The 13,219-nt window shown below is 50.9% G+C and overlaps 1 protein-coding gene across 2 annotated transcripts in view; it reads left to right on the top strand.

The window, feature by feature from the left end:
• EZR (ezrin) overlaps positions 1-12,411 on the top strand; it is a 54,016-nt gene extending 41,605 nt beyond the window's left edge. For both annotated transcript variants that reach the window (XM_034963169.3, XM_008959500.4), the window contains 7 exons: positions 1,685-1,781; positions 6,762-6,925; positions 7,274-7,404; positions 8,224-8,384; positions 8,750-8,842; positions 10,650-10,901; positions 11,084-12,411. In XM_034963169.3, coding sequence (XP_034819060.1) covers positions 1,685-1,781; positions 6,762-6,925; positions 7,274-7,404; positions 8,224-8,384; positions 8,750-8,842; positions 10,650-10,901; positions 11,084-11,248 — 1,063 coding nt within the window. In that variant the 3' untranslated portion in view covers positions 11,249-12,411. The remainder of the gene's footprint in view (positions 1-1,684; positions 1,782-6,761; positions 6,926-7,273; positions 7,405-8,223; positions 8,385-8,749; positions 8,843-10,649; positions 10,902-11,083) is intronic.
• Positions 12,412-13,219: the final 808 nt, after the last annotated feature.

Genomic DNA, 13,219 nt, shown 5'->3' with positions numbered 1-13,219 from the left:
TCCGGAGCTTGGATCCTAGCTCCTCTGTTGGTGCCAGCAGGCTGCTCTTGTGTTTTGGGAGAAAGTGCTCCAGAAGCAACACATGCCTACCTGATGCCACTGTCAACAGCCTTTCAGTGTAAGGAGGACATAGGCTGAAGTCAGTAGCAGGGCAAGGTGGTATCTGGAGTTCCCCTTTAATGCTCTGAAACCTGTAAAGAAAATTACATCTCGAAGATCAAAGAACAAACTCATTGCATGTTTGTTTGAATGCCAGGTGTGTTTTTTTTTAATGGGGATTGGTGATTCTAGAGCATAGCACTGTAAAAGAAAGTATGTATACAAAAGCTTTGACATTTAGAACCATGGTCTGGCCAGTGTCCTGCCATCATTCCTGCAGGCACACCATGACTGACTGCGCTATTCCCCAGAAGGGCCATGTCAGGCTTACATGTTTGCCCTCAGCCTACAGAGTCCACCCCACTGCCTTGATCTAGTTGATGTGGTCATAACGAAACCTGTATTGCTCGTCAGTATTGAAGCTGTTGGTAGGCCATAGATTGCTTGACCTTCCTGCTACTTCTAAAATGAAGGTTTTTGTGGGATGTTGGAAAGGACTGCTTTGGAGGGCAGCATTGTTGGATGGTGGTTTTGAGGATTTGTCGTTATTTCCAGAATGGCATTATCCCTGGTAAAATGTGTTGGAAGAATAGGGTGGGAAGTGTCAGGTGAGCCGAGCAATGTGGTCTTGAAGTCACATGATGAACTTGGGAATGCTAATAAAAGCCAGAGTCTGGCCAGTCATGGCATTGCATTGGTTAAGTAGGATTAGCCCTGTGGGGCCTTCATTAGGGCCGTTAGTTTGAAGGCTGTCCTGGAAGTTAGAGAGTGACATGGGAAGATGTCTGTCCAGCCAGGAGAACACACACTGGAATGAGAACCAGAGGAGCAGAATGCATAGCAAGGCCTTTGTCCGTTTCTCTTGGCAAGCTCTGTTGAGTATGGCACGTCTAGGAACGTGATGGGATCTTGGCCCTCCCTGTTGGTTTCATAGAACTAAATGATCAGTAACTTAAATAACATTCAGCGAACAGTCTGTAGCAGAAGAGCCTGTATGTTAAGAGAGGCCTCAAGGGAAAGGGAGGCAGCCCCGGGGAACTGTGTGTTTTGAAAGGTGGGTCTGAACCGTGGAGTTTGGGGCTGGATTTGACAGCTCTTGGATGCGGAGTTAAGGACTGTGTTGACATGGGAGGAGAGGAAATTAATCAGATCAGCAGACTGAAAGTAGGGCTGCTCCAGCACACAGCTTGAGAGTGGGCTCTGGCAGGATGAGAGGTAGGTGAGTGTGGTGATGTGATGTGGGAATGAACAGCAGAAGATACCTGAGGGGGAGGGTCAAGGTACCTGGGTAGGAATTTCAGTTGACCTCGAGATCACCAGCCTGGGTAATCATAGGTGCCCTAGACTGAGGAAAAACCAAAGGAAATGGGAACAGATTAAGGTTGCAGATGCCTTGCAGCCAACCACTTGGCTTAACCTAGGACAGGTGGGAACTATTTGATAATAGCATATAACACATTGTGCCTCTTGGGTTAGCTTCATATTATTTTAATTGAACTAATAAGAATTGATTTGCGAATCTCTTTTAGCCAATCCAAGAACGTATGTATACATCTAACCATCCACTTTTTCTTTTTAACCTCAGGTTAACCCCAAAGATTGGCTTTCCTTGGAGTGAAATCAGGAACATCTCTTTCAATGACAAAAAGTTTGTCATTAAACCCATCGACAAGAAGGCACCTGTAAGTTCCAAAGGATTCTATTCAGGGGCTACTGTTTTTCATTCTTATACTTGTCAGGGTAATGGACAAGTTATACTGTGACGAGTAGCCAGTGATAGTCCAAACTCCTCATGAGGTTACATTGAGGGCCAGAGATCCTGTGGGCCAGGCAATTGCTGCAGGGGAGACCACTTAACTTTTCAAATGATTCTCATTCCTTATGAAGAAAAGGGCAGTTCTGAGCCATTGGCCAAATGATAAGCATTTCCCAAAATGCTGTGTTTTTGGTGTGGAGAGCCAGCCTGTCTCCTTGACCACCTGGGTGCAGGGACTCTCCCCAGCACCTGACGGACAGTGGGACCTGCGAGTCTCAAGGGCCAGATTTGCCTTTCAGAGCTGTCCTGGAACTTATCCAAGATAGGGACAGTCAGACTTGCACCCAAGCATTGCTGGTCCCCAAGGTTTCATCGGGGCTTCACCCACTTCTGTTGTCAGAGGTGTGCATCCTCACACAGGTGACACTGGCAGGCAGTCATTTTGGGAGGACATGGTAAGAAGGTGACACTTCATGTCCTGAAATCTGATAGTATTGATTGTAATAGCTGCAAAGACCAGTGCATTATGTAAATTTGGTTTTATTTATTCTGCTGACATTTAAACTTTTGTTAACTCAGAATATTTGAGACATACGCACATAACTGTAGCATTGTAGAATGGGTAAGGATTCTGTTATCTAATCAGAAATCTGGTTCTCTAAAAAATTGCCACCTGAAGAAATTCTGTTACCACCTTAGAGCCTGTTCTGAATTTTACGAAAATTATAGATTGGAAAGGACTTTGTGTTCTCATGTAATTTTTGTTCCTTAGTTACAGTGTTAAGCTTGGAGAGGCAAACATGGGCTGTGGTCCATACCTTGGTTGTCTTATTAACCCTTTTGGGACTAGGTACTGCTTAGCAATGGTAAATCCACTTAGAACAGTATGTGGTGTTACTTGGGGTGAAGATGACTTCACCCCACATACTTCTCCCCACATACAGGTTTGTCTAGCATAATTTAAAATCAGCAGGTCTTGACAATTTTGTGAAAGTATTTTCTTCTTTGTTAAAAACGTCTTGGCCAGGCGCAGTGGCTCACGCCTGTAATCCCAGGACCTTGGGAGGCTGAGATGGCCGAATCACGAGGTCAGGAATTCGAGACCAGCCTGGCCAACACAGTGAAACCCCCATCTCTACTAAAAATACAAAAATTATCTGGGCGTGGTGGTGGGCGCCTGTAATCTCAGCTACTCGGGAGGCTGAGGCAGGAGAATCGCTTGAACCCAGGAAGTGGAGGTTGCAGTGAGCTGAGATCGCCACTGCACTCCAGCCTGGGTGACAGAGCTAGACTCCGTCTCAAAAAAAAAAAAAAAAAAAAAAAAGGGCTCCTGCTGTTTGCAAACTCTTGGCTGCTACTCTGTGGGTAGTTGCACAGTTATTTAAAATTAAACACGTATTGAATGCAGACTCTAAGGCTCCATGGCAGCAGTTCATATTATGCAACAGCATGAATGGAGGGTCATAGCATCTTCATGTCACTTGGGTAGTAAGATTGGCACAATTTAGAAGAGCAAGAAAATGCTGAAATCTCTTCATCAGTAGGCTACTACGTACTCTGTGACACTACTGCCTTTTCAGAACACTTTTATTAAAAATTTGACTAGAGCAGAAGCTCTGGACTAGACTGTTTCAGAATGTTTGTGCGTGTGTGTGTGTGTGTTTGATGATAAGTCCATCTCTTGAAAAGCTGAAGAATATTTTCATAATAAGCCCCAAGCAGAAGCCATTGTAACACATCTCGTGCATGTGCCTTTATTATAGAGTAGCCTCATGTGAAGCTATCTTGTAAGCAAAAGAAACATTCGCTGGTGGCACGCTGTCCCAGGCACTCTTCCAGGGCTGTGTGCACCATCAACAAGGCAAAGCTCCTGCCCTGGTGAGCCTACGTTTACGTGAAGGAAAGGGTTAAAAAGGCAACTGAGATGCTTCCTGGTAGTAAATTTAACAGTACAGCTGTGATTAAAAACTAAGCCGGATCAGAAGATGGGGGTGAGATTCCTTTAGGCAGGTTGGGCAGGAGCCACACTGAGGAGGCAGCATTTGCCTTGAGTGGGCACTGCTGGTTTGAGGAGGTGGAGTTCTGTCACCCCCACAGCACCCCAGGGATGCTCGAGGCACTGCCCCACCTCAGTCTGTAAACTTTGGGCAGAAGAAGTTCAAGTTTTCAACATTGAACTTTCATGTAAAAAAGAAGAGGCCCAAAGTTTGAGGCGGTGGGATTCCTTATGTTGTGTTGACTTTCACGGGTCATCTTCACCCCAGGCGGTTTCTGCTGTGAACTCACAAATGAGTCTTTGTCCAGTTCTCACCCAACAACTGGCGTCTCCTTTTTAAAAGCCAGCTTCTCTTCCCTGCCAAGGTGCATACAGCAGTTTCGGGCCACACTTTGGCTCTTTAGATGGGACCTCGTATACAGCTGACACGGCCTGCCCAGGTGACACTATGAGGGGCTGAGGCGGCTGCCTTTTCCCTTTCAAAAGGGCGTTTTGTTTCTGTGGCCTTGTGGAAAAGGCAGAAGGCTCTCAGGCATCTGAAATTTGGAGAAAGTAAGCAGCGTTTCCGCTCTGACTCCTCGGCCGCTTCCCCCACGTGACCTTCCCAGGAGCCCCGCTGCCTTTTTGCCTCCCGCGGCTGCCTCCTGCCATCTCTGCGGCCAGATGAGCCTTGGGATTGGCCTCTTGTGGGAGAGTTTCCTGGCATCCTGGGGACTTGAAAAGGGGCTCTTTTACCTTCTCTCCTTCTGTATTTGTAGGGTCTTGGGTTTATTTTTCTTGAACTTTCCTTGTGCCTGGTTTGCATTTTTACCTTGCTGGTCCTCGGCCAGTTTAAAAACCCTGTTCCAGGTCTTGTCGTGTTGTGGTTCTGCATCAGGTTAGGGACTTGGATTTAGAAACATTTCAATATGAGTCTTTGTTTTAACTTGAAGTGAGAAACCGGCTTCCTTCAAAGGCACTGGGAGAGATTTCCTGCCAGGCACCGTCCTCCCTCACCCACTGGCAGTGGACTCCCCGAATTCTGGTTCCCGTTGCTGGCAGGACCCGTCTTCTGCAGGGAAAGGGAGAGAGGGAGACATTGTTATGTTAACCTGAAGTTACCATTGAGGTTTTTCATTGATCCCCCCACTCATGCACCCCCACAACCCCATAAAGGGGAGTTGGTGCTAATCAGCGTTTTCTGAGTCAGGGCCTATTTGGTAGAGTCCTCCGAAGCTGTAATGCAGGATTGTTTCCTCTTGTGTAATAAGGGATAGGTGGGTCATAAAAATGCCGATTGCTCCCAGCTCCACAGACTCCTCCCTGGGAAACCCAGTGACTTAACAGCAAGGGTGTGAAACCCCAAAGACAGCCCCACCCAGGAAGTTCATGGGCTCTCAGGGCTTGGCATCACCTCTCACCCCAGGATTTCTGGAACAGATGAAAAGACTGAAGCTAAATAGATTCTTCTCGGATGTGTTGATGATCCCGCTCAGCCGGTTCCTCGTTAGGTCTCAGAAGTTGCTGTGGGATATATCGCACTGTGTTTTTGTTGTAGCCACCCTGTCCCTCTGTTCCAAATGGTCAGAAGCTGGATGCTAGGGGCCCTGAGGTTAAGAGGAAGCTGACAGAGTCACTGAAAAATAACTTTTCATGGGAGTTTCTAAACCATATTCTTCTGTCTTGTAAGCTAATCACAGCAGTAGCAAGGAGTTGGGACCAAGATTGTCAGCTGTGTCCCAAATGTTTCCAGTCATGGTCACGAGTTTCCCGAAGGCTGTGATTCTGCCTTGTTTTCCAGGAGGCTCCTCTGGTTGCGGTCTTGCAAGGCACTAGCAATTGGAGTGACTGCTGTGTGTGTCAGCCAGCTCTTCCTGCGCCGAGTACCTCCTGAACGTCACCGATAAGGCGGGGACGCCAGCATCTAATGGGACTGCTGGGAGGATTGAGTCCCATATCTGAAGTCCCTTGAGATACCGGCATCCCCGCCTTATGGTTGAAGGCGCTGAGCCTGGTGAAGGGATGTGCTCAAGGCTGTGGAGCTCGCACGTGGCTGTCTGTGCTGCACGAGCTGGCAGTGCCTGGCAGGTACTGCACACCTCAAATACCCTGGGAAGATAAGAGATGAGTGAATGTGTGGCCCCTGCCCTTGGGAGCTGATGGCCTCATAGGAGTGAGATGCTGAAAGGAGTCACCGGAGTGAAGTGACAGTGCCACTGCGGCGAGTACCTGTAGCTGGTGTGGCAGGAGCAGGGCTGGACAGCTTTGAGGAGAGAGAACCGAGTGCACAGCGGAGGCTGGGCCCAGAGCTGGAAGGTCTCTGTGTGGGTTGGGCCCAGGCCCTGGAGCTCCCAGGCTGGCAGTGATGGGTCGGGGTGGTGACCCAGTCAGTGTAGCAAGAACACTGTGGGAGGGGAGGCTGTGGCAGAGGAGACAGGAAGCCCAAATAGAAGCAGAGGCAGTCCAGGCAAGCATCGGGGATGGGGAGCAGCAGTGAGGCTGGAGAGGACATCATGAAAGGTGGCTACCTGGAAGAGCAGGCAGCTCTGAGACTTGAAAGGTTTCCCAAGGCTGAGAGTTCTCGCCTTGGAAAAGCTTTGCAGTTAACGTGCAGTGGCATTTCAGTGTGCATGCAGCATGTCCCTACCCACACATAACTGCACACACACGCGGCACCTGCCCTTCCTCCACCCGTCCCAGAGAATGCACTTTCCCAGTGCTACATACCCACACATAACCGCACACACACGCAGCACGTGCCCTTCCTCCATCTGTCCTGGAGAATGCACATTCCCAGTGCCGAGATGCTGCCATCCCTGTTCTGCTACATTTGTTCTTTTAGAAAAGTTCCGGACCTTTGTGAAGGATGGTTTGGGAGAAGAAAACCAAACGAAGGAGCTTGAGTCCAGGTGGCCCTGTTCTGTTTTGTAGGACTTTGTGTTTTATGCCCCACGTCTGAGAATCAACAAGCGGATCCTGCAGCTCTGCATGGGCAACCATGAGCTGTATATGCGCCGCAGGAAGCCTGACACCATCGAGGTGCAGCAGATGAAGGCCCAGGCCCGGGAGGAGAAGCATCAGAAGCAGCTGGAGCGGTGAGCGCGGGAGGCCAGAGTTGGGGGGCCTGTGTTCTCCCAACTCGGCCACTGGCAGCCAGTGCCTGTCAGGTGACTGTGGAGCTGATGGGGAGAGAGTGGTGGAATGGAACCCAGTCACCACGCTGGGATCTTCAAGGCCTTTGTCTCTGGGCGGTTGCTGTGGTGCTGAGCCTGGTGTCAGCCCTGGAGCGGCTGCTCTGTCAGGCAGCTCAGGCTGGCAGTAGGCCAGGGTGGCCCTCAGGATACCAAGTCCATCCTGGAGCTTCAAGTACCCATGAAGTGTGTTGACCCCTCACTTTCCTGCCAGAGTCTAAATCTCCCTGTGCCTCTTTTTCCCTGCACCAGGCAACAGCTGGAAACAGAGAAGAAAAGGAGAGAAACCGTGGAGAGAGAGAAAGAGCAGATGATGCGCGAGAAGGAGGAGCTGATGCTGCGGCTGCAGGACTATGAGGAGAAGACAAAGAAGGCAGAGAGAGGTCAGGCGCCCTGGGGCTGGCACTCTACACTGGGTCATGCATTTCCACCGAGGGGCAGGGGCCACACCCACCCACCCACTCACCGTGAAGGAAACCAAGAACGTGTCCCACAGCGCAGACTCACAACCGAAATGATAAAATGGTTATTTGGTTTGGAAAACAGTTCTGTACTTATTTAACTTTGGTGCTAATTGTTCTAAGACTTTGTATTTTAAAATTTCCCTAGTCTTTTGCGGTAAGTGCTCAATCACCCAGTTTCCCCGATGAGGACAGTAAGGTTTGGTGCGGTACAGTGATTTGCCCACAGTCCCCCAGCCCATGAATGACAGGGCCATGCTGCACTGCCCTCGACCTCTAGACTAAAACCCAAAGGCGTGTTCAGAGCCAGACTTCCCAGCACAGCTCCAGTCAACAACCCCAGCAGCTGGGCCGATTACACAAGGCGCCACAGATGCTGTATTCACTGGCAGCCCTTATAGCACACATGGGAAGGGTGTTCTGTGTTCTGAGTGGAGTGTGGACCACCAGCACAGCGGGCGGCTGACCTGGGGAGAGTAGCGCCAAGAGGGTTGAGTCAGGCATGCCAGAGAGAGGGCGCCTGGCTGGCGTTGGACGGGTTTCTAGCCATCTTGAGGAAGTTGTCATGGATACAGCAGCAATGAGCTCCGTGAAGTGCTTTCCTCCAGGGTCACTGGAAGACATCCCCTCAACCTGTGACTTGGTCTAGGGCTCTGTGGCTTTGGGGGTGGGAATGGAAAGCGAGGGCTCCTAGGTCCCTGGGCTGAGGGCTTGAGTGGCTCTGGCTTTGTGTGTCTGCAGAGCTCTCGGAGCAGATTCAGAGGGCCCTGCAGCTGGAGGAGGAGAGGAAGCGGGCACAGGAGGAGGCCGAGCGCCTAGAGGCTGACCGTATGGCTGCACTGCGGGCTAAGGAGGAGCTGGAGAGACAGGCGGTGGATCAGATAAAGAGCCAGGAGCAGCTGGTAGGAATGGCCTGAGTTTCAAGATGCTGAATTATAGAGAGGCTGCTTCTGAGGATGGAAAATGTGACACCTGCCTTGTAATAATTGTCATGACTGGAAGCTGTAAACTGATCTGCTGGGGGGCTGAAGGCAGCTGGTGGGGAAGGGGCTGGGCTGTTGCCAGGGTCACCCATTGAAGGTGGGTGTGGGCATCCAGGAAGAGATGCCAGGGGTGCACAATGGACCCTGCTGGCCATGGAGTGGGGGTGGCGGGGACTCAGGTGTCACGTTGGAGACTGCTTGCCAACACACATGAACACTCATTCACAACTGGACTCTGTTGAAAGGATATCAGAACTGACGTGAGCTTGGCATTCCCTTCCCAGGCTGCGGAGCTTGCAGAATACACTGCCAAGATTGCCCTCCTGGAAGAGGCGCGGAGGCGCAAGGAGGATGAAGTTGAAGAGTGGCAGCACAGGGTGAGTCTGCACGGGGGACACCTCCGCACGGCCACAGCACCTGTTGCCCAGTTGCCTGCAGTGGGGCCCTTCTGCAGGTTGGGTGGGTTGGGGGAGAGGTCTGGCTCAAGCTCAGACCACTGGAAGCTTCTGGGATGTCTCATGATCCTCTGCCAATACCAGCTGTACTATTGAAGTAGACATCCCCAAAGAGATGGGTTTGACTTTGTACACGAGTCAGTGCAGCTGCTGGATTCATAGAGGGAGGACCTCTGATTGACTTTCACCCACTTTGCTCCCTCCACCCCGAACTGTTCAGTGCTGATCTGACAGCCCCCGGTCAGGAACTGGTTTTAAATCTAATTATATATGTGCCCCTTGCAATGGGGTCGCAGTGCCTGAAACATGACCTCCTGCAGCTAGTATATACAGCGGGCACCATGGAAAGATCCAGCTCCTTGGACGTCTCCAGGCTGGAGTGAGAGCTGGGCTCTGCTGCTCATCAGCTATTTGGGGGCTAGTAGCATCACTTCTTCAAGCTTCATTTTCCTCATTGTAGAATGGGGGCAATACCCAACTCATAAGGTTGCTCTGCAGATGCGAGGTCCCATGCCCAGGACCTAGCACAGAGGTTTAGTCAGCTGTAGCTCTCATTGTGGGATGCACACAGAGCTTGTCGCTCCGTCTGGGATCCCCTGTGCCCTCCAGGAAGGCACAGCCCCTGAGAAGATCTGGGGATGGTTCCCATTGGAGACTGCACACCAGGCTTTAAGCAGCTCCTCTCCTTCACAGACCCGCTGGCCCGTCCTTCCCCCACTGTGGCTTCTCCATCTGTGGAGGTGCCTTCTGGGGACGTGTCTCCCGGCTGTCCAGGGCCGCTTCTACCTAGTACCTCCTTGCCTCTGTTCCAGCCCCCATTCCTGCTGCCGATCTGTATTAGGCTGTTCTCACACGGCTATAAAGAACAACCTGAGACTGGGTAGTTAAAGAAAAGAGGTTTAATTGACTCACAGTCCCACATGGCTGGGGGAGGCCTCAGGAAATTTACAATCGTGGCAGAAGGCGAAGGGGAAGCAGGCACCTCTTACATGAGGGCAGAAGAGAGAAAAGCAAAGGGGGGTAATGCCAAACACTGAAACCATCAGCTCTTGCTCAGAACCCACCCACTAGCACGAGAACAGCATAGGGGAAACCACCCCGTAATCCAGTCACCTCCCACCAGGTAATGCCCCCCACCCCCAGCATGTGGGGATTACAGTTGGAGATGAGATTTGGGTGGGGACACAGCCATATCACCATCCCAAGTTGCAAGCGGAAGACTTTGGTTCTTAGGTTTTTGGAGAAAGTACCTGTTAAGTGAGGAGAGCTGGCTACAAAGCAGATCCACACTAAGCTCGACTCTAGGGCTGGGATGGAGGCGGGTGGGACTGGGTGTGTGTGAAGCTGTTGGAAGGACTGCAAGTGGCGAGCAGGAGAGCACTTGATAATGACTGTGGCATGAAGGGAGGCTAGGAACAGAGCCCGTTACTCATGCTAACAGGATTTTTTTTCTAAAAATTATATAATGTCTAGAGTTACAGGTAAAAAAAGAAATGGTAGTTTTAAAACTGCCCAGGTTCCAGCATCACAGTTCCTCTTCCTGTCTTGGATGCAGAGGGTTGTAAACCCCCCATGCACCCTGAGGGTGCTCCTCTTCGAAGCCACAGCCCAGCACAGTTCAGTGCTGCCTTAGCCTGGCAGGACAGAGGGAGGCGACAGTCTGTTCTCATAGCCAGGAGGATAGGACTTCTGGGTGAGAAGTCCTCTCTTATTAATTTGCTTTCCAAAGGCCAAAGAAGCCCAGGATGACCTGGTGAAGACCAAGGAGGAGCTGCACCTGGTGATGACAGCACCCCCGCCCCCACCGCCCCCTGTGTACGAGCCGGTGAGCTACCATGTCCAGGAGAGCTTGCAGGATGAGGGCGCAGAGCCCACGGGCTACAGCGCGGAGCTGTCTAGTGAGGGCATCCGGGATGACCGCAATGAGGAGAAGCGCATCACTGAGGCAGAGAAGAACGAGCGTGTGCAGCGGCAGCTGCTGGTGAGGCCCAAGGGGCTCTGTCTTCAGGGAGCCTGCCTCGCTTTTGGAGCAGACAGGCTTGGGGAGGGCAGTGATGTGAGCCAGCCCCACCCAGCACCCCTCTTGCCCTTCCTGTTTTCCTAGGGGACGGGCCGGGCCATATGGGGAGGAAGGGACTTGACCAATGCTGCTTAATGTTACAGACGCTGAGCAGTGAGCTGTCCCAGGCCCGAGATGAGAATAAGAGGACCCACAATGACATCATCCACAACGAGAACATGAGGCAAGGCCGGGACAAGTACAAGACGCTGCGGCAGATCCGGCAGGGCAACACCAAGCAGCGCATCGACGAGTTCGAGGCCCTGTAACGGCCAGGCCAGGACCAAGGGCAGAGGGGCGCTCATAGCGGGCGCTGCCAGCCCTGCCACGCTTGTGTCTTTAGTGCTCCAAGTCTAGGAACTCCCTCAGATCCCAGTTCCTTTAAAAAGCAGTTACCCAACAGAAACATTCTGGGCTGGGAACCAGGGAGGCGCCCTGGTTTGTTTTCCCCAGTTGTATCATAGTGCCAAGCAGGCCTGATTCTCGCGATTATTCTCGAATCACCTCCTGTGTTGTGCTGGGAGCAGGACTGATTGAATTACGGAAAATGCCTGTAAAGTCTGAGTAAGAAACTTCATGCTGGCCTGTGTGATACAAGAGTCAGCATCATTAAAGGAAACGTGGCAGGACTTCCATCTGTGCCATACTTGTTCTGTATTTGAAATGAGCTCAAATTGATTTTTTAATTTCTATGAAGGATCCATCTTTGTATATTTACATGCTTAGAGGGGTGAAAATTATTTTGGAAATTGAGTCTGAAGCACTCTCGCACACACAGTGATTCCCTCCTCCCGTCACTCCACGCAGCTGGCAGAGAGCACAGTGATCACCAGCGTGAGTGGTGGAGGAGGACACTTGGATTTTTTTTTAGTTTTTTTTTTTTTTTTTTTTTTTGCTTAACAGAATACATTGTTGTACTTATACACCTTATTAATGATCAGCTATATACTATTTATATACAAGTGATAATACAGATTTGTAACATTAGTTTTAAAAAGGGAAAGTTTTGTTCTGTATATTTTGTTACCTTTTACAGAATAAAAGAATTACGTATGAAAAACCCTCTAAACCATGGCACTTGATGTGATGTGGCAGGAGGGCAGTGGTGAAGCTGGACCTGCCTGCTGCAGTCACGTGTAAACAGGATTATTATTAGTGTTTTATACATGTAATGGACTATGCACACTTTTAAATTTGTCAGATTCACACATGCCACTATGAGCTTTCAGACTCCAGCTGTGAAGAGACTGCTTGTGTTTGTTTGCAGTCTCTGCCATGGCCTTGGCAGGCTGCTGGAAGGCAGCTTGTGGAGGCCATTGGTTCTGCCCACTCATTCTTTCTCGTGCACTGCTTTCTCCTTCACAGCTAAGATGCCATGTGCAGGTGGATTCCATGCCGCAGACATGAAATAAAAGCTTTGCAAAGGCACGAAGCAGCACGGGTGTGTGCTTGTGTGTGGGGTGGGAGGGCTACCGCCGACTCGCCTGGGCTCTATGCTGTCCTCTGGCCAGGTTTTGTGAGGGGCCGTGGTGTCCCTGGGGGTACACTGGTAAGTTGTACTTACCAACCCAAGACATGGTGCTCCATGGGTCACCTAACCTCCTCGAGATGGTTTCCACAGGAGAGAAAGACTGCTCCAACACTCATCAGGCTCCTCTAAAATGCTCCTCATGGCCGGGCACAGTGGCTCACACCTGTAATCCCAGCACTTTGGGAGGCCGAGGTGGTCGGATCACGAGGTCAGGAGATCGAGACCATCCTGGCCAACATGGTGAAACCCCATCTTTACTAAAAATACGAAAATTAGCCTGGTGTGGTGGTGCATGCCTATAATCCCAGCTACTTGGGAGGCTGGGGCAGGAGAATTGCTAGAACCCGGGAGGCGGAGCTTGCAGCAAGCCAAGATCGTGCCACCGCACTCCAACCTGGTGACGGGGAGACTCTGTCTCAAAAAATAAAGTGCTGCTCACAGCAAAGCTGTGACTCCCCCCCCCCCCCCCCCCCCTTGAGACAGGGTCTTCCTTTGGCCCAGGCTGGAGCACAGTTGCATGGTCGGGGCTTACTGCAGCCTCAACCTCCTGGGCTCAATCCTCCCAGCTCAGCCTCCTGAGTAACTGGGACTACAGGTGTGCACCACCACACCTGGATAATTTTTGGTTTTTTTGTAGATAGGGTATCTATGTTGCCTGGGCTGATCTCACACTTCTGAGCTCAAGCCATCCACTGCAGCCTCCCAAAGT

The sequence above is a fragment of the Pan paniscus genome, chromosome 5 (genome assembly GCF_029289425.2).
Source record: "Pan paniscus chromosome 5, NHGRI_mPanPan1-v2.0_pri, whole genome shotgun sequence".
NCBI classification, from domain to species: domain Eukaryota; kingdom Metazoa; phylum Chordata; class Mammalia; order Primates; family Hominidae; genus Pan; species Pan paniscus.
This window is presented reverse-complemented; position numbering and strand designations above follow the sequence as displayed.